The sequence below is a fragment of the Oxyura jamaicensis genome, chromosome 3 (assembly GCF_011077185.1).
Source record: "Oxyura jamaicensis isolate SHBP4307 breed ruddy duck chromosome 3, BPBGC_Ojam_1.0, whole genome shotgun sequence".
Taxonomy (NCBI): domain Eukaryota; kingdom Metazoa; phylum Chordata; class Aves; order Anseriformes; family Anatidae; genus Oxyura; species Oxyura jamaicensis.
In genome coordinates this window covers 37,991,097-38,017,572 of record NC_048895.1, presented here as the reverse complement: position 1 = coordinate 38,017,572, position 26,476 = coordinate 37,991,097, and the positions used below count along the sequence as shown (strand labels likewise).

At 37.5% G+C, this 26,476-nt stretch overlaps 1 protein-coding gene across 8 annotated transcripts in view; it reads right to left on the bottom strand.

The window, feature by feature from the left end:
* Positions 1 to 26,476, bottom strand: part of RGS7 (regulator of G protein signaling 7) — a 268,343-nt gene that overhangs the window by 89,122 nt on the left and 152,745 nt on the right. For all 8 annotated transcript variants that reach the window (XM_035320393.1, XM_035320392.1, XM_035320391.1 and 5 more), the window contains one exon: positions 9,864 to 9,970. In XM_035320393.1, coding sequence (XP_035176284.1) covers positions 9,864 to 9,970 — 107 coding nt within the window. The remainder of the gene's footprint in view (positions 1 to 9,863; positions 9,971 to 26,476) is intronic.

Below are 26,476 nucleotides of genomic sequence, written 5' to 3'. Positions count from 1 at the left end.
GAATAGAATAGAATAGAATAGAATAGAATAGAATAGAATAGAATAGAATAGAATAGAATAGAATAGAATAATAAAATCACAAGCAAACTTCAAAGGCTGAGAGAAGTTTCTTGCCAGTTGTTTCTTGCTTTGTAATGGTGGGGTAATAAGTCATTCTTCCTACCAACTGTTCTTTCACCATGCCACCAAAATTAAAGTGACCAGTATAAGCACAGATGTAAACAGAAAGTAAACTTCTAAACAATAAATAGTAGCACTAAACAAATCCCAAAGAAGCAAGAAACTAAATAAAATAGAGTAACCATGCCAATCATATAAAGCACGAAGTTACCATCATTTAAGTTTTCAGAGCTGGGAGGGAAGAGCAGTCCTTCCTTAGGGGTTTAAAGTGCATCTTTAGAGAGGCCCAAGAAGGAAAGCATAACTACACCACTGTCCTGCTAACAGTAATCATAACCTCTGTTTACATGGGTTCAAGTTGAGCTTATTGAAGAAGAATCCAGTGAGGGGGGATACCAAATATACCATATCCACTCAAGCAGGTCCTAAACTGAAACTGGCTGGGGCTCAGATGTTGCTTGTAGGGGAGTAGCAGCTATGGAAGAGGATGTCTGGAGAAAGGTGTAGGTGGAGAGCCTTTTCAGAAGTAGAAAGACGGAGTTCTTATGGTTGTGGGAATACTTGCAAAATTCCTCATAAATACTTCAAATTTCTCTTAAGAAATAAGATATACTCCCACCCTGGTGAAATTTGAAAAATTAATTCTGTCTTGTGATTTTGAGTCAATGCCAAAAGAAGATCTCTTGGCAGAGAAGGTCTTCTCAGGCAGAGGAGATCTTTTGGGAAGAAAGTAAACTAAAGGATGAAGAGATGGAAGGGAAATCACAGTTACTGAAAGAGACGTATTAAATGTTAAATTACCTTTAGAGGAAAAACATAATGACAGACTGGTAAAACCACACTGGCAATTTCCAATCAACTAAACTCAGAAAGAGATGAGGCAAAAAGCACAAATTAATACATATGCTAGTAAGGGTAAGTCTAAGCATCCCCGTACCACCGTTCCTCTGGAGATAAAAGCAGAGGAGTAAAAAAAGAACATGAGATTTAATTAGCAAAGTACATAAGCCATAATAAAAGGCTTCATAACGTGTTATAAGATAAACCAAAAGAGAAAACCCACCAGAAAGAAAACATTACAACATGGGAAAGGTGTTCAAGTAACGGTATAGATAAGTACAGATGATTATTAGATGTCTTCCTTATTTGAGTCTCTGAAAGGAGAGAGACTGTGAAAGATAAGGGTCTTTCTGCCATGGAATATCAGGCAGGGATGAGCTCTCCTTATTGAGGCTCTGACCTGGGCAGGCACAAGCTGCCTCCCAGCTGCAAGCTGTGGCCCTACCTGCATGGTACTCGGATGCATTTAATGGGACCTGCTGAGAAGTATAACTCAACAGCTCAGACACTGCAATGTGGCTGGGGCTGGCATCCAGCCAGCTAGCTCCTGGTTGGAACAAGTTCAAGTCTGCTTGCAATCAGCTCCATGAACATGCCCAAAATTAATTTTGACATGAAGATAAGACTACAGGGCAAAGTACAGGAAAGAAAAAAAAAAGAAAAAAAAAAAAAAAAAAGGAATAGAAATATTTATATGAGGTCAGGACATTAGGACATTTAAGTTAGAGACCTGATGAAATACACCACAGAATGCTTAAGGAAAACTGTGTTTTCATGTGTGTAAGATGTGGGTTCATTTCTAGAAAAGAAAAACCAAGCCAAATAAACAAAACTACTCTTGATTCTGCAGCACTGAGATGCATGCATGTGTGTGTTATAAGGGGAAATTTACTCTAATACTTCTTTCTCATCTATCTCTAATTCTCCAATAGCTATGGAGAACCAGTAAGAGTTATCAAAAATACCAGATTATCTGCATGATATTTGAAAGGGTGCAAGTTATCTGAAGGGTAAGTTATGCCTGGAAAAAAAAAAAAATCAAATTAGCTCTGAAACATGAGCAGTTATTCTGGAAAAAAAAAAAAACAAATAAATAAACAAAAACAAACAAAAAAATACAGAAGACAGATGAGTCTCACAAAACTAGAGAAAAGGAAAGATCTACCTCTTGTAGAAGAGGGGCAAATGCTGAAAAATGCTGGTTTCTTTCTAGATCTTTCTAGATCTAGTTTCTAGATTGAACAATTGTCATACAATATGCATTTGTGAATCCCCAAAAGTTAAATGTAGCACATATCTTTATTTCTTAAGAACATATTAGGTCTCTGATGATGTAAAGCCCTTACTACATGAGAAATAAACAGTAGATGCAACGTATTTTTACCAAAGCAAAGTACCATATTGCTTTCTTACTAGTAAATAAAGAATTATGGTATCACAATTAGGTGTTCAAAAGCATCTATAGCTGCTGATAAAGTTGTATTCAGAGAGAAAGTAACCATTATTCACTTTCAAAGCAGGAAATGGCATTGGTGGGTGCAGGGACAAGAAAAATTTTCCTGAGGCCAGGCACAAAAAATTCGGATAAGGGACAGGACTAAAACTTAAAAAGAAGGGAAATAAATAAATAAATATGAATAAATAAAATGGGGAAAAGACAAAAAAATAAATAAAATAAAATAAAAAACACAGACACCAGTAATTAAACATGACAAAAGATCAGATCCTATTAAAGGATTTTTGCAATGCCACGATTCTATGCAAAAATCCATCAATGACAAACCTGTGTGTAGTTGAAATGACTGATGTTTTCCCAAGGGTGTATTCTAGATTTTCTTGCTTGGTATTAACAGTCATAACGTTCTGGTTTTAATCTACCTCACCATGTGTCACACACACTGGATAAAGTGGAATACTTGATAAATTATAGTAATAGAAGTAAATCTCCTGGCTGAGAAAAGACCAGGGGAGAAACCTCATCACAAAACTCACACAATAGTACAATTCAGTTATTAGAAGGATACATTCTGTTTTTGGGGAAACATTCCCAGGAGCTGGCTAGGTTCCATCATGTACCAAGCAGCCTCTTGTTGCCTTCACTCTCCAGGAGTTCATCCTCAGAGCAGCCTCCTGCTCCCCAGCTGCAGTATCCCTCAGCCCCAGTATTGCACTGGCTCCTGCCTGCCTGCACAGAGATTTATAGTGCCAAACACTGCCATCAGGAAAGCTAACAGCGACCTTACACAAGGTGACAGAAATCCATGGAATCTTTTACTCCAAAACCCCAGTTTTCCCACCGATGAAGTCTGGAGTATTTCTATGACCCTTACATATTTTACAAGACTCATGTGCCACAAAATACGTGGCTGCCTCTCCCAGTTCTATAATGTGAGTGCTGAGTTTGCATCTTTTCTCTTCTGTTCTGAAAGTCTCCACACAATTTCACAGTCAAGATGCTTAATAATCCCTCAGAAGAATTTGCTGGAGTGGTTATCCATGAAGACTGTGGAACAAAGGATTTATTTTGTTCAACCAGGAAAGATTAAGAAGTAAGAAAAGACCAATACGATCCCAGGTCTCAAGGAATGAGTTTAGGAATGAGTATTGGAAGAGTGTGAAAGTGAGAAAGCTGGATCCTCTTGTCTAATTAAAACACTCTCACAGCAATAGAAGGAGGCTCTGCCCATGTAAATAAACTCTACACCTGGACAATGCTACCTAAGCTTGGTTTAACTACTTCTTACAACTTATATATCCAGAGTATACTGTAGAATTATTATAACATCCCTTACAGTATCATATATTCCTATAATACAAACATTATACAACTATGTGCTTTACTTCATGATCTAGAAACACTACATAGGTAATGATTGTCCCTAGGAGAGTTTCAGACATGGTATAAAATGTTGTAACTCAACACAACCATTTTCTAAGGCAAGATTAGAAAATATGAACTTTTGTGAAATGTAGAAAACCTGAATGAATTTTACTTTTCCTCAGAAGAATGTGAAGCAGTTCGTCAAGAACAAGTATTAAAGAGGGAACATTTGTCATTTTTCCATGACATTCCACTTATAGCCGGAAGGAAGGTGGGCGGTAGAACGTTTTGGGGAAAGTTAAGTACTGTTTATCAGCCCAGGCAGAAATAATACTGCCAGATTTTATCAGTACACATTGATAAGGCACTTTGTTTAACTGCATCTGCAATTTGAATAAGCAGCCAGTACAAGTCAGCAGCTAGAGAAATAAGGCTTACCTAGCATGCCATGTGCTATCATGGAACCACTTAAGTACTCAGAACAGAACAGGCTGTCACAAGGTTCATTATGACCATTGACAGCACTGTTTTTGAACTCACAAATGCACACTGTTTCTCTTGAATTATGGACTTAGATTGTTAACCAATGCTAACCACTGAAATCCATAAACCTTCTTTTAATAAAGTCACATGAAACAAAATCCTGCAATATAGCCCCTATTCCACACTAAACAAATTGTGAGCAGTGGTTGCTATGCATGGTGAGTGACCCTGTGATAAAACAAATATATATGTTTTGGTTCTACCATTAAATTAATCAATAATAATATCTGAGCTTATGAGACAGCCACTTGTAAAAATTGGTGTTGCCTATCAGCTTTTATAAAGCATTATTAATTTCTATGCATTAAACTGCATTACTGAAGAGGGAAATCATTAAGTATCTTTCAGCTACCCCTGGTTGATATCAATAAGAAAAGAATTGTTTCTGAAGCTGCTCCACTCCATGAAATCTTTTAAAATCCAATTACTGAGATGGGAGAGAAATATTCAAATCACACATAAACCTTTCTTTGCATATTACTACAGTTCTCACAGGCACCAGGGAGTCTTTACAAACTGCAGAAATCAAGTATTTCCTAAAAATAAGTTATACATGACCTTAAATGCCTTGTAAGATGGATGGCAGAATTCACAGACATTCATCTTTACATTCACTGCAGTTGATGCAAAAATCTTCTGGTGAAGAAAAAGGATAAGAACACTGGTCTAGCAATATCAAGCCCATACAGAAAGGACACCCGCAAGTAGTGCTCCACTTTTACCCTAAAATTATTAAAAAAGAGGTTAAGGAAGTTGGAAACAATGAAGATTTTGGCCCTGTGACTGTTTTCTTCTATCTTGGAAAGGGGATGAGTGTGGAAGGCAGTAAGGTGAAAGTGTGTCTGAGCAGAGAATTTAAAAAGAAAAAAGGGCACTGATAAAACAGTCAGGAAAACACATGGTTTTGAAATGTTTTCGCTCTTTGGAACGTAAACTGCACCTGCATATACTGTGTATGAGCTGAAGAGACAATTAATTCGTCCTTGTTTCTGCAATTTCCAAATAAAATCTGCCAAATGCTGGATAAGATAACCTGCTTCTTTTTTATTGCAAAAACCAATCTTCCAATAAAATCCTTCCCTCAAGACACAGGAGATGATCCAGCAAAGTTGTGGATGGTAGCTGGAGAGCTGTGATATTCAAACACACCCTAAGGGTTCAAAACGGTCACAGAGACTCAAGACTGAGCCAAGGAGTGGTTAGCTGAGCAGGGAGACTCAAAGTGATGTTGGAAGTAATGTAATTCCCCCTAACAAAGAAGGATCCACCAGAATTCTTGCTCTATTTTTCAGCAAAGATGTTAAAAGATCCCTATAGTGATTGCTACATATTTTTATTTCCACCTCAGCTATAGGAAAAACAAGACCAGAAAGGTTAAATGCATTTGTCCAGAAAGCGTTCCCAGTGGAAGAATAGGAGATATCACAGGTGACATCACCTTGCCAAACCCATGGGTTTTGCTGCTAACTTCACCAGACTTATGTTTTTACAACAAAAAAATTTGTTCCCATTGTACTGGGTCTGGCTGGGATGTTAACTTTCCCTGCAGCAGCCCATACAGTGCTGCGCTCTGCACTTGTAGCTAGAACATCAGTGGCATCACACCAGTGTTGTGTCTGCTGCTGAGAAGTGCTGGCACAGCATCAGGACTCTCTCTAACCCTCCTAGGGGGTGGGCAAAAAGTGAGAAAGAAACATCACCAGGGCAGCTGACCTAAACCAACCAAAGGGATATTCCATAGCATATGATGTCACACTCAGCAATAAAAGGTGGAAAAAGGAAGAAGAGGGGAGGGGTGGGCTCTCGTTGCGAAAACGTCTGTCCTCCTCCCGAACACCGGCTACGTGCATTGAGGCCCTGCTTCAAGGACGTGGTCAAGCATCGCTCATTTGTGGGAAGCAGAGAGTAATTTCTTTCCTCTGCACTTCCACATAGCCTTTACTTGTTTTGTTTTGTTATTCCCTTTCCCCCTCCCTTTTCCCCTTTCCCTTTTTTCCCTTTAGTTGAATTGTTTAATTAATAATAATATTTCCTTAATTATATATATTTATATTTTTTTCCCCTCTTTAATTAAATCATCCTTATCTCAACCCGTGAGTTGTTCTTTCCTTTACTTCTTCCCCTCCTCATCTGAGGAGTGGGAGTGAGAGAGCGGTTGTGGTGTTCAACTGCCTAGCACGATAAAACCACCACACCCATTTCCATACTTTTTCTCAGCTATGTGTGCCTTCCAACGTAAAAGTCATAAAAGAACAGAACCTAAACTTCACCTCTGAAAATTAGCTTACATTAAATGGCAAGTTGATCTCATAAAAAAAAAAAAAAAAAAAAAAAAAAAAAAAAAAAAAGAACTACTACAGAAGTTTAGGAGACGAAAGGGTAAATCAGACATTCCTCACCAGGTCAGCCTGTATTATCAATAGTACTATCACCTATGTGGATATGAATGAAAGGCACTCGATGAGTAATGCCTGGCTCCAGGAAGATCTTTCTAAGGTGCATCTTGCTTTTCTTATTTAGCCCCCTCATATGTATGTGTCTATGGGTAGAGGAGGGTGGGTAGTAGGTATTCATCTCCTTCTTTAGCTCAGGGCTTAAATTACAAGGCAAAGGTAATGTGGCTGTTTAGGATTGATCAGAAAATATCATTAACCACTAAACCTAAGTTTCTGCTTTGCTTTGTTAAGACTAGCAAGAAATCACCTTTCTGAGTAAGGAATGTAATATTTAGATCCACCCCCTTTTGAATTAAATTGTTATTGCAGAAACTGACCTATTTACAACCAAATAAGTCAAAGAATCATCAAGGGTTTATTTATTTAGTCATTTATTTATTACTAAAGACACATTATTTAAAAAAGTGGCTACAATTTTACATCCCTCCTGATGGCAACAGTAATAACTGAAAAAACATAATTTTGCCTGTAAAGGGGCATTTAGGCAAAGGAAGCACAATCTCCACTGCTTTTAGCTATTTCTATACAACAGCAGCTTGTTTAAAACAAACTGGAAGTAATTTTACTGTCAGGAGGGAATGCATCATCCTTTGGAACATGAAAAATTGAAGTGCATGGAGAACATTATTGTAGCTAGCCTGTTTTTTGTAGGTCAGGTCTTTGTATTGTAGGTAAAGATCCATGGGATGGCCTCTGAACTTTTCAGTTCTGGCAGATGCACTGTTTTCTCTTTCTATTAAAATGCCTAGGTATTTGCGAATCCTGTCCATTACTCAGGGGGTCTTGTTTCTGAAGCCTCTGAACAACTATTCTAGTGCAACATTCACACATTTACAGTTAAACCTTTCTTCCCTATTCGGTATGTTATCTTCACCTTCCAACTTAACAGCATCACTAACAGATTTTATATTAGCCTTATTTTGGTACAGAATATGGTATTTTAATGACAAATCTGGCTGGTACAACTCCAGTTAATAGTATGACACGACCATAAATTGTTTTCTTATGGCATTAATCAACAGCTAAAATTACATTGTTTTAACATTGTTAGCATAGTAATAGCAATGCAACAGCTATGCAATGCCACAGAGCAGCAAACTGTCAAAGCACTGCAGGTATATAACACCTGATGAAAATATCTGCTTTATTTGCATATGGTAAATAGGTGCTAAATTCTTAACTTACATAAATCAAATGACATCGTTTCTCAGTCTAACCCTAAGCAAATCTTCATGTTCAAACACAGGCTATAGATCTCTCTGAGGAAAACCTGTGTCAGGGTAGCTGCAGTACTCTCAGTTGTTTCCTGTGCAGTCAATTCTCATCTATACTTTCCTTCAGAAGAATAACCATGCTAGCAGGGGTGCTGGTTTCCCATGTTTGTGATAGCAGCAGGCCAGTAGCATTGCAGAAGTCAATGACCAGCACCCCTAAAAGTATGTCCTATTCTCTACAACAGGAAGTCTTCAGCAGTAAACCCCTTCACTTGTGTGCCATCCTTTCTTATTTATACTGAATACTAAGGAGGATGAAACACCATGGGAGGGATTTTTTTCCTTCAGATCCACTCTCCAGGATCAAAGGTGGCTGGGGAAGGAGGTGGATCTGGGGAAGGATGTCTGGAATGACTTCTTCTTGTATTACCCATACACAGATATAACTGTCCTGCTGAAGAGCAGGGTTTTTAGCACTGTATGAAACAGAGGATCTACACACTAAGATATAGTGATATTGTAGGCATGTATGCAATAAACATGCTTTTTCTTACAAGCGTGTTCTGTAGATATTAGTTATAATCGCTAAGATATTTTTTTTTAGATCAAAAGCTATGATGCTTTCTCTTCCTTTATGTGGATCTATAGAATAGAGCTCAAGCAAAAATACTGATGAAAGTATTGTACAGCAATTCATCTAATACATTTTAGACTATGTTTGATCTTCAATGTATCTCAGTTTTGTTCTGCATTTTAAAGATCACAATCCCAGTTTTATTTTATTCCTTAATGACTCCTTATTTAAATGTTTTTTTGTTTGTTTGTTTTTGTTTTTTAAGACAAATCATAGACTTAAATATCTATAAAACAAAAGATTTTGTCTGATCAGATAAGAGCAGTCTTCCCAAACTATGGTATTCATATAATCAATTTCATAGTGAAGACCATCAGGTCATTTCAAAGCAGCAAATATCTTGGAGCAGCTGTAGGCGATATCTGCTGTGACCACCACTTAAGAACAATACAGAGTGCAACCACCCCTGCTGAAGGTGGCACGTGGAAAAAAAAAAAAAAAAAAAAAAAAAAAAATTCTACTCTAGGATATATAATCAGACAGTGTGCAGTAATATTTGTTTTGAGTCATAGGTGGTGTTGGTCTGTGAATTTCCAGCCTTCTATTCACTAGTAGAAAATCAACACTTCAGTTCCCCAAGAGCTTAGTTTGAAATCTAACATAATAAAATACAAATACAAAAGTATGTGTATAATATACATATAAGTATATGTGAACATATACATACATATACAATGACTGTTCCTTCCAGCTTGTTCTGAAGACTCTGCATATGCTTGTGATATGCAGTGGAACAGACACATCAATGTAGAAATGTGTTTGCACTTGTTCAAAGAACATACCCAACTTCAACACTACTTTGTTATTATAAGGAAATCCTCACATAGGAAATAATGTATGTATTACCCTTTATTTTAACATATTTCTACTATAGGCTTAATAAGAAAAATACCTCCCCCTTTACAAATTAAGGCTATGTTAGGAATCAGAGCCAATAAGTTCATTTGATTTCATTTACTATACTTCCAAAATACTAGACAAATTTATTTTGTGAGGGATACTTTCACATTTAGCCTTATTATGCTTACCAAGTACATTTTTCCAGGGATCAAAATGGCCACTATCATCTTAACAGAAGTTATTGTCTTAATTTACTAAATAAAACCGTTCTATATTTTTCACTTTAAAAGGAATTACCACCATTTACTACAGAAGTATGGTTACAATTTGCTATCCACCTTTGTTTAAAATGAGCCTTCATTTGTACAAGTCAAGAACTTATTGAAAACACTTACCTGGAATCGATAAAAGGTGCCATCATCCTTCAGTGTTAGAACATGGTCTGAGATTGGAAAAAAATACCCATGTGCTGCCATCAGTGTTCCCAAATGTAGAGCTTCCACTGTTTGAAGAAGAAAAGAAGAAAAAAAAAAAAAAAAAAAAAAAAGAGAGAGAGAAAAATAAAAACTTAAATTATTTAAGCAATTAAGTTTTCTTGTTCAGATTCACCCTACCTCCTCCAGAAAGCCAGTTGACTTTCACTCTAGAAGCTGGCATCATGAAAGCACTGTCTTCTTTTGTGTAATATAATGATACAATGAAAATGTTTACTGTCCTTAATGAACAGCTATTAGATGTCCCATTTGTAGCTGCAGTTCCACTACTTACATTGGCATTAGCAGGTGGTTTCTGTGACATTCACACATTTGTTTTGAATAGATACAGTTTTTAGAACAGATACAGTTTTTACCCTGTTGGTATAACCTGCTTTTCCTCTTCAGAACAGTTTCAGATTACAAGACATTAAAATAGTTGATTCTAAGTGTATAATAATATGTTCCAACCGTATAATAAGCTCATTAGCTTTACCAGAACTATAGTTAAGGACAGATTTCCTTAAAAGTTTCTCATTACAGGGAAAAAGAAAGATCACAGCATGGTTGAGGTTGGAAGGGACCTCCGGAGGTCATCTGGTCCCAGCTATCCTCAAGCAGAGGCACATAGAGCAAGCTGCCCAGGACCATGGGCACAACCTCTCAGGCAACCTGCGCCAGTGCTCAGTCACCCACACAGAAACAAAGTGCTTCTGGATGTTTAGATGGAAACTCCTGTGTTCCAGTTTTTGACCATTGCCTCTTGTCCTGGCAGGCACTGAGCAACACTGGAAAAAGACTGGCTCCATCTTCTTTACACCCTCCCTTCAGGTATTTATATCCATTGATGAGATAAGCCTTGATGAGATAAGCCTTGATGAGATGAGCCTTGTCTTCTTCAAGCTGAACAGTCACAGCCCTCTCAGCTTTACCTCACAGGAGAGATGCTCCAGTCCGTTCATCATCTTTGTAGCTGCTCTTTGGACTCTCCCTAATGTGCCCTTTCCTCTCTTGTACTGAGGAGCCAAGAACTGGACACTATAGTTGAATACACAGAATTTACTGAGTTGGAAGGGAACCACAAGGACCATCGAGTCAAACTTCTGGGTCCACACAGGACCACCCAGAAATCAGACCAGAGAGAGTTGTCCAAACACTTCTTGAACTCCAGCAGGCTTGGTGCCATGACCACTGCCCTGGTGAGCCTGTTCCAGTGCTCGACCACATTCTCAGTGAAAGAACCTTTTCCTGATATCCAACCCCAACCTCCTGTGTTGCAGCTTCATGTAATTAACTCAATTCTCTTTAGTGAACAAAACCAAAATATGAAACAGCCAGGATTATACACACTCTTGCAGTTTCAGTCCATGACGTCTCTTACTCAATATTGTCATTATTTGGCTTACAAAAACAGCATTTTATGGGAAGAGAATTATATTAGTTAGCCATGCTCTTGCTGCAGTCCTACCAATTCTTCACCATGTTTATTTACTAACATTGTTACCACTCCACTACATATCCCTAAAATAGCTGTTCACAGCAATTTCTGCTGTTACATTAAATATTTCCTAGCATAACTTACTAATACAGCTCTTTAAAACATCACAGTGGTATCTAAAGAGATTTCAGTCACAACACTGTCATGCAGAAAGAAATGTGAGTCCTCATACCTGTGTTTCTTTTGAAGATGACAGAACCAGGGATTCATTTATACTTCACCCATTATCATTTTGGAAATGAGGATGAAACACAGATGTGTATTTGCTTTTTTTTTTTTTTTTTTTTTTTTTTTTAAATCTGAATTTCATCACTATTCCAGAAAATTTATTCTTTCACCCATTTTCTCACCTAGGGACATTCACTGGTGCAGGAAATCCAGGAGGCAGAGTGGGGCATTTTCAACCTACCCCAAAGTCAGCAAGCATGTGAAAGGAGCAAGAGAGGGGGTCTGGACAGTAGTTCATTGTGAGCACAAAACCCTGGTAGGGTTTATTCAATATCCAATAATCCTTGTGATCTGTGTTTGCCAAACTCTGTGGTCTCTTATTCCCATCCCTCTGTCAGAGCCATTATCTAAGAAAAAAGAGTTCTCTTCCTCTCTCTGGAAGAGAACTCTCTGACCTGCTATAAAACGCCACAGTCCTGTTAACAAGCTTTCCAAACTGCAAGTGTACAAGAAAACTCCCTAACTGAAGGAAACCAGTTTACTCTCTCCCAGCACTTGGTATGTGTGCAAATTCATATATGAACTTTATCCTATTTAGCCTAAGCCATATATTGTTGTTAGTCATCTACTGCAAGCCACTAAAATTTATTATCCCTTGGAAAAGACATTTAAGTCAACACATTCTGTAGTGAGTCGCTGAGGTTCTTTTCATTTTGGTTTACTTTGTCTACTTTTTAATTTTATTAAGCTTTTATTTGTTCTTCACTCTGCAACTTATTGCCAATTTAAAAACTTTATTTTTAGAAGCAATATATATCTTTGTGGAATGAGAACAAAAGCAAAGAAAATGTGTGTTAACTTATTTTTAGAGAAAAGACTTCTTGGATTAAGTGTGACAGGGCTCACTAGGGATTTGTGATGCAGATAAGAGTGTATTCTCTTCAGATTTAGAAGAAACTAAATAGGCTCCAGATCTGCTTCATGCTTTTCCTGGTTTCTGAATTGTAATATTTTTCAATAGCACAAGAAGTTCACATTATTCCCCTTTACCCAGGAACCTTTAGATGACATCTGGGTTGCTATGCCCAGTTGGGAATAACACATCCACCCCAAGAAAGACATCAAGAAACTTGACTGAATCCAATGGAGGGTCTCAAGATGGCTGGGGATGGAGCACTGCCCCGTGAAGAGAGACTGGGGGAGCTGGGCCTGCCCAGACTGAAAAATAGAACTTTTTTGGGGGTACCTACCATCAGCCTTCCAATAACTATGAAGAGATTATCCAATGACAGAGCCGTGATCTTTATACAGGTGCATGGCAATTGAAAAAAAAAAAAAAATGAAAGAGACAATAGTAATAAACTCAATCAGGGGTGGTTCTGACTTGACATATGGAGAACATTTTCACCCTGAGAACAGACAAGCAGCAGAAGAGACCGCCCAGAGAGGCTGCAGAGTTTGCATCCTTGGAGAGTTTCAAGACCCAAGCAGCTAAAGTCCTGGGCAACATGCTTGTCCTTACAGTTGACGCTGCTTTGAGCAGAGGGTTGGACTAGAGACCTCCTGAAATATTTCTCTACATTAATCATATTACACCTCTGTGACTCTAGGTGGGTCAAGCAGAAGTGGAATAAAGAGCAGGAAACAGGGATGGATCCAGTTGGAGAAGAAATTATATGAACACTCCTGACAGAGCAGCCTATAATCCTGGGAAGGTTGGTTACAGTAGGAGTAAGATTCATATTTCTCTCACTTACTGCTGAGTATCTTATTCTGTACCCAAGTGCATAGCCACTACTAGCTCTCTGTGGAGAAACAGAAATGGCAGAAGACAGAAAGAGCAATCTGGCCTTCTCCAGGCAATTAAAACAATTAAGGTTACCTAAAATCTGAATTATTCCTCATAGCATCTCAGGTCTCTTCTTCTGCTATGTATGGAGACTAAAGCTGTTTTACTCTCACCTCAAGGATTTCATTTAGTGAGGATGAATCTACACAAACTCAGTGTTCAGGTATTTCTCTGTCCCTCTACAGAGCTACTAAGAGCTAACAGGGACAAATAAACTTGTCATATTTCTTCTTTTTTCTTTCAGATAATAGACAATTTTCATTTTCTATGACTATCAATCCAGCAACTTATTCTAGCACTGCATAAATAGAAATGAATAAATATACCTTTTCAATAGCATCCTAAGATCCACTGTAGCTCACACCTGAGAATGTGAGCAGCATTTGCTTTATTAAAAGGAAAAAAAAGAAAAAAAGAAAAAAAGAAAAAAAAAGTAATGCTATAAGAATAAAGATGTTAACAGAACCATTCACTCGAAGTATAAAATGCTTTCAATTGGTACCATCTGACAATGGGGCAACTGCCAAAGCATCTTCAGTAAGGTTTTTCACAGAGATTGAAAAACCTACAAACCAAATATGGCTCAAACAGGTGAAAAGTGTCCACAAAAATGTAACGGATGAATAACGTCTACAAAGCTGCAGCCCTGTCTCACATCAGACTGGCAGAGGACTTGCTGTTCTCTGCATGGCAGCAGTGCAACTTCCATATGGAAAACTCAGCTCTCTGCAGGTTTCTAATCTCCAAGCAAGAAGTTTTCCAGTGTATTACAGACACAACAAAGGTAATGCTTAGATATACATCTCAGTTTGCTAAAATCAGACTGAAAAAAACAAATGAAGTAGAAGGATTTAGGAAACAAAACCACGAGCTTGAAAAGGAAAATGTAGCCAGCAGGGGACTAGTCCCACATGCCCAAATGCCTAGAAATTTAGTTCAGACAGCTTCAGTATCCCCCAACTCTTGGAGTTAGGGGATTTTGACTTACAGAAACACCTTTCATCTGGAAGAATGGCAGAGGGAGATTAGGAACATTAAAAAACTCCTGTAAAGTGCATTATTAAAAATAAATAAATAAATAATAAAAAAATAAAAAGTAAAAAAGCCTGGAGCATATTTTTAAATATAACAGTTCTGAGGTAGGAGTAATGTTCATTTATATATATTCAGAATTAAAATTCCAAAAAATGGAGGAACATAAGCTAAATACAAGAAGATACTGCTTTTTAGATGGCAAGTATACAGAGACAGACAGAAATGTGATATGTACACCAATATTATTACCAGATATTTAGTCACTGTGTCTAAGAATATGCAATACATTCCCCCACCCAAATAGCCTCACTGAGAAGGCATAATTCAAACCACAATCAGCTGCTACACAATGAATAAAAACTGCAGCCAAAGACATCACACAAAAATTTGAGGGAGAAAAAGCCTACATATGTGTAACTGGTAGAACAGAGTAGACTTCAGCTCCCTTTGTTATTGACTGGTTGTTTTGGAGATAATCAATTGTCTCTGAACCAAAGTTCCAGGAATACTTTCCAAACAGTGATAGTGCTGATAGCATATTCAAGAAACAAAATTACCAAAACTATAGTTTTAATTATTAGTAAGTGAAAAAGGACAGTATACTACAGGAGCTGCAAATTATAATAGCTAACAGAAAAGAAAAGCCTTAGCTGAAAAACAGAAATACCTCCTTATGAGCCCAAATCATTTCAACCGGATATGAAATATTTTGAAAAAAAATCAAAAGGTTGCTGTGGGTGTCATTTTGACTTTTAATGTTTATTTATTTATTGCTGGGCTAAGAGCTGAAAAGTTTAAAATTCCATAGTTCCCTCTGCCGTTGAATTTTATTTAGCTGAGTGGGTGAAGTGAACAACACATGTACATAGATTGATTAGCAATCATATTTTTGAGACGTAATACTGCCCTGCCATCTGCTATGCCATTACAAGGAGAGTGATCTTGATGGATTAAATGCTAGTCACTTTTAATATACTTTGCTTTAAGAGAGAGACAGACATTTTCAATGTTCTGGAACAATTCAAACCTGATGAAATCTGAAGAATGAAAAATATACTCTGGTTGTTGAATCACAGATTCACAGAATCACAGAACTTTAGGGGTTGGAAGGGACCTCGAAAGATCATCGGGTCCAACCCCCCTGCAAAGCAGGATCCTCAGAGCAGGCTGCCCAGGTAGGCATCCAGACGGGCCTTGAATATCTCCAGAGAAAGAGACTCCACAACCTCTCTAGGCAGCCTGTTCCAGTGCTCTGTCACCCTCCCCGTGAAGAAGTTCTTTTGCATGTCGGTGCGGAACTTCCTGTGTTCTATCTTGTGGCCGTTGCCCCTTGTCCTATCCCCACAAACCACTGAGAAGAGGTTAGCTACATCCTTCTGTCTCCCACCCCTCTGATATTTATAGACATTGATAAGATCCCCTCTCAGTCTTTTCTCCAGGCTGAACAGACTCAGGTCTCTCAGCCTGTCCTTATAGGAAAGATGCTCCAGGCCCCGTATCATCTTTGTGGCCCTCTGCTGCACTCTTTCCAGGAGATCCCTGTCTTTTTTGTACCAGGGAGCCCAGAACTGGACACAGTACTCCAGGTGAGATGGATTCTTACCTGTTTTTCTTTGGGACACATTTTTCTGCTTTGAAACTCAGAGGGTATTATTTCAGTGATAAGTGTGGATTCTGCTTCTTCTTATGCATCTTAGGACTTTGGGTGATGTGGTCTCTATATTAGTGTTTACTCTAAAGTCTTTAAACACTTTATAGTATCATACTATTACAGTTACAGTCTTACCACATCTTGTGGTTTGCAGTAATCTCAGAGGGACTAAGGAATGGAAACCAAGTGTTTCCTGATTTTGCTCCACTTTTAAAATGGTATTTTTCAGTCTGTTTTATGTTCTGTGCAGCTCAATGCAGGAGAAAAACTTCCTAGAAGGAACATAATTTGAGGCATTTTCTGTCCTTAAGATTGCTATATGATGTAAGTAACAGTGAAAAACCCCAAACTGCAAGTTTTTTTCATACATTTTTTGATATGACAATATCAAAGAAATGAAAACCTCCCTTTCCATTAAAAAATAAAGTGTTTGTTATTCTGGGATATTTGCCTCAAGTGCATTGCTATGCCACACGGCTGCCTGGAAAAAGAATTAATGACTCAGAACTTCACAAGCACACATTCATTTGAAGTGCCAAATGCCAAGACATTATCACTTACTCTCACCTCACTCCTGCTGTCATTTCATTGCCAGTGTGAACACAGGCTGCAAAGGATTAACTTTAACTTAAAGCAATAAAATACAACCTGCTTCTCACACTCACAGAAAGCGTAGGAGAGCCTCAGTCTCTGGGCCTGACTGTGGCATTTAAAGAGGGGAAAATAAAACAGCGAGGAAAATTCTTGAACACCTACATCACTACAAACTGCTCTCTTATGTCCCATCTGAAGGATGGAATTTGCAAAGAGAGCAGCAGTCACTGGGTATCATCTCAGGGAGAGCAAAAGAGACGGTGCAAGTAAAGGCGCTATTTACCCAAACACAGTTAAAATGAGATTCATGTTTGATTCCAAGTTACTCATCACAAACCATGTTAGCTATCACCACAGCAGCTAACTCAAATAGGGAGGAGTTTTCTTGTGCTGTGTGCTAGACAGTGGCTGTTGATGCTATCAGCAGCCTGGAGGCATCAGTAGGAAAAGAGTCAGAGTCACAGAGTGCTTGAGGTTGGAAGGGACCTCTGGAGATCATCTAGTCCAACTCCTCTGATCAAGCAGAGTCACCGAGAACACATTGCGCAGGATCCCATCCAGGCAGGTTTTAGTATCTTCAGAGATGGAGATGTCACAGCCTCTCTGGGCAACCTGCTCTGTCACTCTCACTGTAAAGTTTTTCCTTCATACAGATGGATTTTCCTGTGTTTCATTTTGCACCTGTTGCCTCTTGTCCTCTTGCTGGGCACCACTGGAAAGAGCCTGGCTCCATCCTCATGACGACCTCTCTTAAGATATTTGTATACATTGATAAGATCCACTATCAGTCTTCTATTCTCCAGCAGGTAAACAATACTCAGCAGGTAAGGAGGAAAATCTATCAGAGATCTACCATGAACAAGGAATGGTAACACCCACCCTTACAGTCTGACCTTCTCTTGTAAACTTTCTAAGCATTGTCTGTTATATATTTGTTACATATCTCATGTTCTCATGTGATTACTTCTTACTGAATTTCAGCTGTTTCATGTATTAACTGTTGCCAGCAACTACTAAGGCTTGCATTTATTCTCTTAATAAAAAAAAAAAAATAACAACAACAAAAAAAAAGCAGTTGCAATTTGAAGGCTCTTGAGGCACAGAAATGCATACTGAGGCATTGGAATTGAGCAGAGCTCTAACTTCACCTCTGAAAGATTTGTTTGGTGTGTTTGTTTGGCATACTGGAAATGAGCAGCTATGCAAGGTGGAAGAAATCTATCTAAGCTGCAAGCATTATGTAGACCAAATACCAGGGAAAACAGAACACAGAGTAAGTTGGTCACTAGATAACCAGATCACTCAGCACACAGTGATGAAAAGTGACCCGAATTTATTTAAATTCTTCTAATATTACTAGTAACACTCTTGAGCTTTTATAATATTAATTTTGCAGAAATCACAGCGCTTTTCCTTCTTCTATTATTATTATCTCTTGTCTCTTTACATTGAAATGATAGAAGGATAAAATCCAGAATCCTTTGAAGCATTGCATTCGTATTTTTCCTACTGGCATTTCCTCTGAAATGAAAACTTTTTAGTTTGAGCTTTGATTTCCTTGTTACTTCATAGCAAAATACAGAAAATCAAAAATATCCTGTCTTGTTTCCCTTCATGACAGCCTGAACTTGTTTTCATGAGATATTTCCTGACACTTCCCTCATTTCCCCCTCCAGTATGAAGCTTTACGCTAGTATATACAGTCATATGTATATAGTTTTGAACAAACGGGCTAACAAAATCAAAAATATCTTAAAAAGAAATCATTACTGCCAATATGACATTTCTGAGAATTCTCTCAGAGGAAATCTTGTTCCACAATTTAAAGCATTGATAGAAGACTCAAAATATTGGGCATAAGCTGTTTCTATTCAGTAGTAGAATCATTATGCTATTATTTCAGATTTTCTTGTGTACTGCTTGCTGTTAGTATAGCACATCTTCCGGCTATCTTTTCCTCCAGTGGCTGGGACTGCAGATGTGTGATCAAGTCATTTGGCTGCAAACATTTGATGAAAAAGTGTGTGATTCTCCATGGCATATGGTACCCAAGAGATTGTGCAAGCATGCATCAGCAAGGAAACATATTTTACATCATGGTTCGTTCAGACATGGTGCCCTCTGTGATGGCACAGTTCCCTGGCTGCAACACAATGTCACCACTTCTCCCTTTCTTTTTGACACTGAAGGCAAAGCACAGCTAGCCACATGTCAGCTTTCTTCTCAGTCAGCTGTGTTTTTGGAAATCACAGGCCCAGGAGCAGTCGGGTTTCAAGAGAGGACCCATGCTTAAAGCTTGGTAGATTCAAGGCATCTGAGTAACTGGTGTGGACAACGCCAGCAGTGTTGCAGAAGAGTGCATGCAGGCTTTTTCAGTGTACAAAATATTTGCTTCCGAAGGAATTGCAAAATATAATATTGTTGAATCAGAGGGATATCAGCTAATGTGTGGGGTTTTATTATTTATTTATTTATTTATTTATTTATTTAAGATGGGTGAGATTAAGCAATAGGTAGCACTAAAGTCTTGCTATGATTACTGCTGGTTAAGATGAATCATGACAATTTTTTAGTCTCTGAGTCTGTTTTGGTATCAATTGCTACTACATCAACCATTAATTTTGTATCATTGTCATACATTGCTTTCATAATCACAGAACACCCACTTATGACCAGGCAGTTCAGATAATATAAAGAACATGCAGCAGCAGAGGCTAGAATAATAGCTGCCTCTTTTACTGCACTCTACACAGTAAAGAAGAATACAATCTTCTTCATAACAACTTTCATACCTCCAGCTAACTAAGAGCATAAAAAGCTGAAAATAGTGTATTTCTTTCAATAGGAAGAATGCTGTGCATTTAAAGTCCAGCAGGAGTTAAGAGCTTTATAAGTAAAATGGTGTCATTCAGACACACATCAGGGAAAAATAACCATCAAAGCTCAGGCAAAGGAACTACAAAGAGTGTGGAGATAACTTTCCAGAGAATAACATAGAAATGTGATTCACAATATGATTAGATACAATTAGCTGGAATGAATATATATAAAAACAAGGCAGTTATGATAAACACAATCAGTTCTAGAGAGTTCCCTTCATCCATTATTTATAATTAATTCCTTTGACTGGTAAATAATATATATTTCACTGTCCACATCAAAATGAAGGATGAGAGAGTAAACTTTCAAGATGTTGCAAGACTCCATTTTATTCAATTTTTACCATCTGAATCACATGTTCCTATCGTCATAACAATCCCCTTCCCAGGGCTCATTTCTCTCTGTTGTAGCAGATTTACACAGATAATTGTAGAGAACTGACAGTTCAGCCAGATAAACTCTGCTATTAAAAATATAGAACTACTGAAAGAAACTAGCTAGCAAAAATAGCTCAATGAAAACCCTTCCATCAGAGCTTTTTTTTTTTTTTTTTTTTTTTTTTTCCACACGGGAGAAAAAAAAGAGTTCTCAGTGAATGACCTATTTTTTCTCTATCGGCAGAATCTAAATGTAGAAGGAAAAGATAGCACCGAGGACAACAGCAATGAAAAATATAAAAGGGTTTAAAATAAATTGATAGTATGAACAAAATAATCTAGTTGGGTCAACATAATCGTCACTCTGTGTTTTAATGCAAGTCAAATATTAAGTTGCTGAACTGTTAGCAATAGGGTTAATTTATCACTTAAATTACCCTTAGCAATAAAGAAAAAAGAGCTGGAAAATGTGTCCTCAGATTTTAAAAAGACCTACAGTGGCAATGTGAGGGGAAGAAAGAAAGGTGACTACAAAAAAGCTCATAGAGACAATGTGATAGGAACCATAATAAAGGGTAGAACAAGTGAAAACATAAATGAGACAGAAGAAGGAGGACAGAATACTGTTATTGGTGGATGCAATGTCTCACAACTCTGTGAGTGTTCTTACATGAAATTAGTGAACATGCAAGGTCAACAACATCTGATTAACATACTAACTTGGATTTCCTGAGGGCTCCTGGTGTAATTCCCCCAAATGTCTTTTTAAAGGAACTAAGTGAATTTGAGATATAAAGTAATAGAAAAAGGAATAGGTGGAAAGATAGGAACAAAGGTTAGTCACAGTAGACCAGTTATTACAGTGCAGGGAGGTAGCCACTGTAGCTGTGTTTAGTGGTCCTGAACTGTTCAGTATCATTAGAAATTATCTGCAGAAGAGTGTGACTGATGATATAACAAAATTTGCTGACAGTACATCATTACCAAGGTAAGTAAAAATCAGTTGTGAAGAGGTGTAGAAGGACTTCATAAGCGGTGATTCACCAGACAATAAAACAGCAGACAGAAGTGAATCTTGGTAAATGATAATTACTTCAGATGTGAAACCTCCCTTCCCAAGTTCACATACCCAGTAAGGGACTACAAGTTAGCTGCGGCTGCTCAAGAAAAACTAGAATCACTGTACAAGATTCTGTGAAAATGTTTGCTCAAATCTCAGAACAGAATGATTAGGAAAGAAATAGAAAAGAAACCAGAAGACATCACTCGAATAGAGAACAGCACACCCACACCATAAATTCCAAGCGGAGTTCTGGTTATTTCATATCAAACTATATATAGAGAGAGAAATTAAACATCACAGGAAGAAGGAGGATAAGGATTGTAAAAATATAGAGAGGCTTCCATATAACAAGATAAATTGCAAATCAGAAAGTGGATGGCAGGGGACAGCCATTAGAGCAGACTGTAGAACCGTGACTAGTCAAGAGGAGGAAAAAAATAAGGAATAATATTTTGCTGCTTCTCGTAATCCAAGAACTCAGAGTCAACCAATGTGATTATCAGGCAGACCCTTCCAATCAAAAAATATATCTAATATGTAATTGACTTATGGAACAAATTTTCATGGGGTGTTGTAAAAGCAAAAGTGTCACTTGAAAACTACTAATCAAAAAGATGGAAAAAAATGCAGGTCAGGAAATTCCCTAAGGACTATCAGGATCAGGGAAGGCAAAGCAAGGGACGACTACAATACCCTTCTCATACTGTGAGAGCCTCTTCCAAAGCATTCAGGCTGACCACTGCCAGAAACAGCTCATTTCAGATCATCTGATTCCAGCAATGCCTGTCTATTCATATTGACTTTGTTGTACAAAATGCATTTAATTTCTATCATTCTGGAGTGTGCACTGGTTATAAACCAAATGGCATTATTAGTTATGTATTTTCTTCCTGTATAGAAGTTTCTTGGCTATTTAATTTATTTTAAAAAGCTATTATTTGCAACCATTATTATGCTTAAATGCCCTCACAGTGCACAGTCTCTTTTCATATTAAAATTGAAATTGCAATATATTTATCAGTTAATTGCTCTTCCCGGACATAATTCTCACATGTCAGAATATCTTCTAAATTCACTAGGCAGGAACTTAAATACATGTGTTAATTTCTACTTTATTCTGAGCCATCATTGCTATAGTAAAAGTTATTGTGGAGAGCTAAATTACCTTTGATCTATTTCTTGTAGGCATAAGTTTTCATCTGCTTCAAAGAGCTGAGAGCACATAATTTGCAAAAGTTCATTAACATGAACTTTAACCCCTGGTATTTTACAGTCAAAACTCTCTAGATAGTTGTCTGCACACCAAATTTTACTATGCAGTTATAGTGACAGTCACTATTAAAAATTCATGTCAGGTTTAACTGTGGAACTGTAAATCCCCACCCCTAATTTCTTCAAACCAGCCTATTTAAAATATCTGCAAGTTAAGTGACAAATACGTGAAGCTACCTCATGAAATAAGTCTTCACATATGTTATAAAGAAAAAATCAAGCATTTGTTATTCCCTCAAAAGACCTTAACCAAAACATTTCAACTTAATTTATCCCACATTTAGAATGATTCATAAGTTTTTTATTGTATTTTGCTTTTTTATGCTAGTGATTATATTTGAAGATATAAATAATTAGACAATTCTAAGATTCAAATGTGCCACATCTGTAGTTCTTCATAAGTTTCCCAATAAGTTTAAAAGCTGTTTAAAAGTCTAAATTTTCCAGCTTATCTAATACATATATATATATTTTTTTTTTTTCCTTAAAGTAGACATTAATTTAAAAGCACACTTTCAAAAGCACATGCAAATTCCTTGCTATAGTTTCTGTATGAATGTTGTGGTTTAACCTGGCTGGCAGTAAACACCACACAGCCGTTCGCTCACCCTCCCCCCTCCCTCTCTGGGATGGGGGAGAGAAAAAGGAAAGTGAAGCCTGTGAGTTGAAATAAACACAGTTTATTAAGATAGAAAATAATAATGATAATAATAATAACATGTACAAACAAGTGATGCACAATGCAATTGCTCACCACCTGCTGACTGATGCCCAGCCCAACCCTGAGCAGCCGGCCCCCCACCCCGGCTAGCCACCCCTACATATTGTTCAGCATGACGCCAGATGGTATGGAATACCCCTTTGGCCAGTTTGGGTCAGCTGTCCTGGGTCTGTCCCCTCCCAGCTCTTGCTGCACCCCCAGCCTGCCCGCTGGCAGGACAGAGCGAGAAGCTGAAAAGGCCTTGGCTTAGTGTAAGCATTGCTCTGCAGCAATTAAAACATCAGCATGTTATCAGCACTCTTCTCATCCTAATCCAAAACATAGCACCCTACCAGCTCCTAGGAGGAAAAATAACTGTCCTAACCAAAACCAGGACAATGAATAACTAAGAAAAATAAGATTTTACATGGTCTGGATTCTTTTAAACTAATTTGAGCTTCAACTTCAGTGAGAACTGCAATTTTTATGTTCTGGATCTAAGTATTCCAAAGTCAAATGAGGTCTTGCAGCTACAAAAACAGAATGGACATGGAGCAGTGAAACTCATCATTTCTCAGCTTCAATTTGCCTTTCAGCTTCAGTTTTCCTCTCTGTGAAATTTGAGAAGGTGACTGAATGCAACCAGTGAAATTAGAGGAAAGGAGAAAGATAAGAGTGAGAATGTGAGTGGAGAAGAACATGTGAATAAGATCAAACAAGCAGCCATAACCCAACAAGAACTAGAGGACTCTGCAATAAAATTAGGGAATAAATCACAGAGATAAAAATTTAGAAGATAAGAGATAAAAGGAAGAAAAGGAAGGGAATATTGAAGAACAAGAGAGAGCTAAGGAAATATTTATCTGTCCATGGTGACATAGAAAGCAATGTCTTTTGCCTAGTAAACCAGAGTTCCCATCAGTTCACTTAACCTTGAACCCTCACTATCCTTGTGGGTGAACAGCTGTGTTTCTCTACATGTGCCATGGGAAAACTGAAAACCCACTTAAGGACAATTAGTAACAAAACCAAGAAACGGCCTTACATTAACCATCCAGTCATCAAATGCTACATAAAGTACAGAAATATCAAAAAAAAAAAATGTTTACTTGACTATAAAAAGCTATAGCAGCTGCTTGCAAGATGAAATAGGATTTCAACTACTTTTATTTGATTAAGTTGTCCAGATTTAAAAATCTCACTTCCACCTATTTGCACTTTCCATTACTACATAACATAGTTCTCTCAGAAACAAGGAAGCAGAAAGCTAACGAAGTCTCTAGACGATTATTTAGCTGCTTTTAATTAAATATGCCAGCATGAACTGGGATTTACTAAATGTTCTTCCTCTTAAACCTCCATAATTTAGTATGATCCAAAGGTTCAGAAGGAAAATGACAAAACAGGAAGAAATCACAAAAATTCTAGTAACTTTAGTAAAAACAGGATCAAATATTTTATTGAGAATGTCATAGAATTATAGAATGGTTTTGATTGGAAGGGACCTTAAAGATCACCTGGTTCCAACCCCCTCACCCCCACCCATGGGCAGGGAAACCTTCCACTAGACCGGTTGCCCAAAGGCCCATCTAAGCTGGCCTTGAACACTTCCAGGGATGGGGCATCTACAGATTCTCTGTGCAGCCTGTGCCAGTGCCTCACTACCCTCGGAGTGAAGAATTGCTTCCTAATATCTAATAAAAGTCTACCTTCTTTTAGTATAAAATCATTACCCTTGTCCTATTGCTACACTCCCTGAAAAAGAGTCCCTATCCAGCTTTCCTTTAAATACTGTAAGACTGCTCTAAGGTCTCCCTGGAGCCTTCTCTTCTCCAGACTGAACAACCACAACTCCCTCAGCCTGTCTTCATAGTAGAGGTGCTTGAGCCCTTGGATTATCCTTTGTGACTCTCCTCTGTACCTGCTCTAATAGGTCCCTGTCCTTCTTGTGCTGGGAGCCCCAGAGCTTGACACAGTGCTCCAGGTGGGGTCTCAGGAGAGCAGAGCAGAGGGGAGAAAAGCAGAATCGAGGGGGACTATTGTTATTACTATTTAACTCATTCATTAATAAGCCTTATTTCTAAAATATAACAGAATTCACCCTACAAGGACATAACTTTCTTTTGATTCTTCAGTCATACTTTTGTTGTACTATTGTACTTAAGTCAATAAATATGTTTTATCATTTTTAACAATGAAAGTAATACAATAGGCTTTGACCATGCTGAATAAGCAAAAAGTGACAGCTACTAGTGTGCAGAGTTAAGGAGGAAGCAGACAAGACAGGGAACACATAACATTTGAATCAGAAAAATTTGGTATCCAAAGCCAGTCATTCTGAAAATCTGATGCATTCGTCGGAAGTTAACATTGACTAGTGATATATCTTCTTACTAAGAGATATTGGTTCCATATTCTGAGTGATGACATGAAGAGATGGGTACAATACCTGGAAAGATATACACTGTTTAGGAACCAGTTCCTCAGAACTATGTGGAATATTTTCATTGAAAACTATGGAATAAGAATTGCCTGATTTATGATTCAATAAAAAAAAAAAAAAAAAAAAAAAAAAGCTTTCTAGGTTTTGTAGAGCTTTGGGGAAAACACAGTACCAGTTTTGAATCACTCATCATCATATAGCTTTATATAATAAAATAATAGCTTCATCATAATGCTTTATGATGAAGCTGTGTACTTCAGAATTAATTTGATGGGTAAAGATTTTCAACTGTGTAATTTTGATTTCTTACACCCTAATTTGTTCTGTGACAGAAAGGATGAAATATATTCCTTAAACAGGCACAGCAGATCATCTGAAGCTCCTTCCAATGAAATTACTTGAAATTCATTCTTACTGATTTTTCAGTTTCTAGTATATGGATCTGGCAATGGTTTTAGCATGAACTTTTTGTCTGAATAGGAATCTTTACACTAATATTTCTAATTAGTACTTTATATTCTATTTAGTACTTCTTTCTTACTCTTTATTCACAAAGGCTCTAAAAGACCTCAGTGAAATAAAGCCCATAATGTCTACTGAGTTACAAAGAAAATGCTGTTTATTGGTAGTTTTTTTCAATTTTAAAATTCTAACTGGGTATAAGACTCTTCTTAGAAACTAGGTTTTTGTTTGTTTGTTTGTTTGTTTAATTATTTTAGCCTGAGATATAGCTTAAAGGCCATGCTACACCTAATCTTATTTTAAAAGGAATTGTGTTATATCTTGGCTATTTTCAGTTAATGAAAAGCCTCCAACCTTCTGTGGAACTGGAATTTTACCTTCAATGATTAAAATAAAGAATGAAGGACTGGATGTCATATGAAGGTATTACACTTGTCACTGAAAATAATCCTGTGTAGCATTTTGATACTTTAATACTATAGAATTAGGGTTAGTATTAAAAGAAGGAAGGAAGGAAGGAAGGAAGGAAGGAAGGAAGGAAGG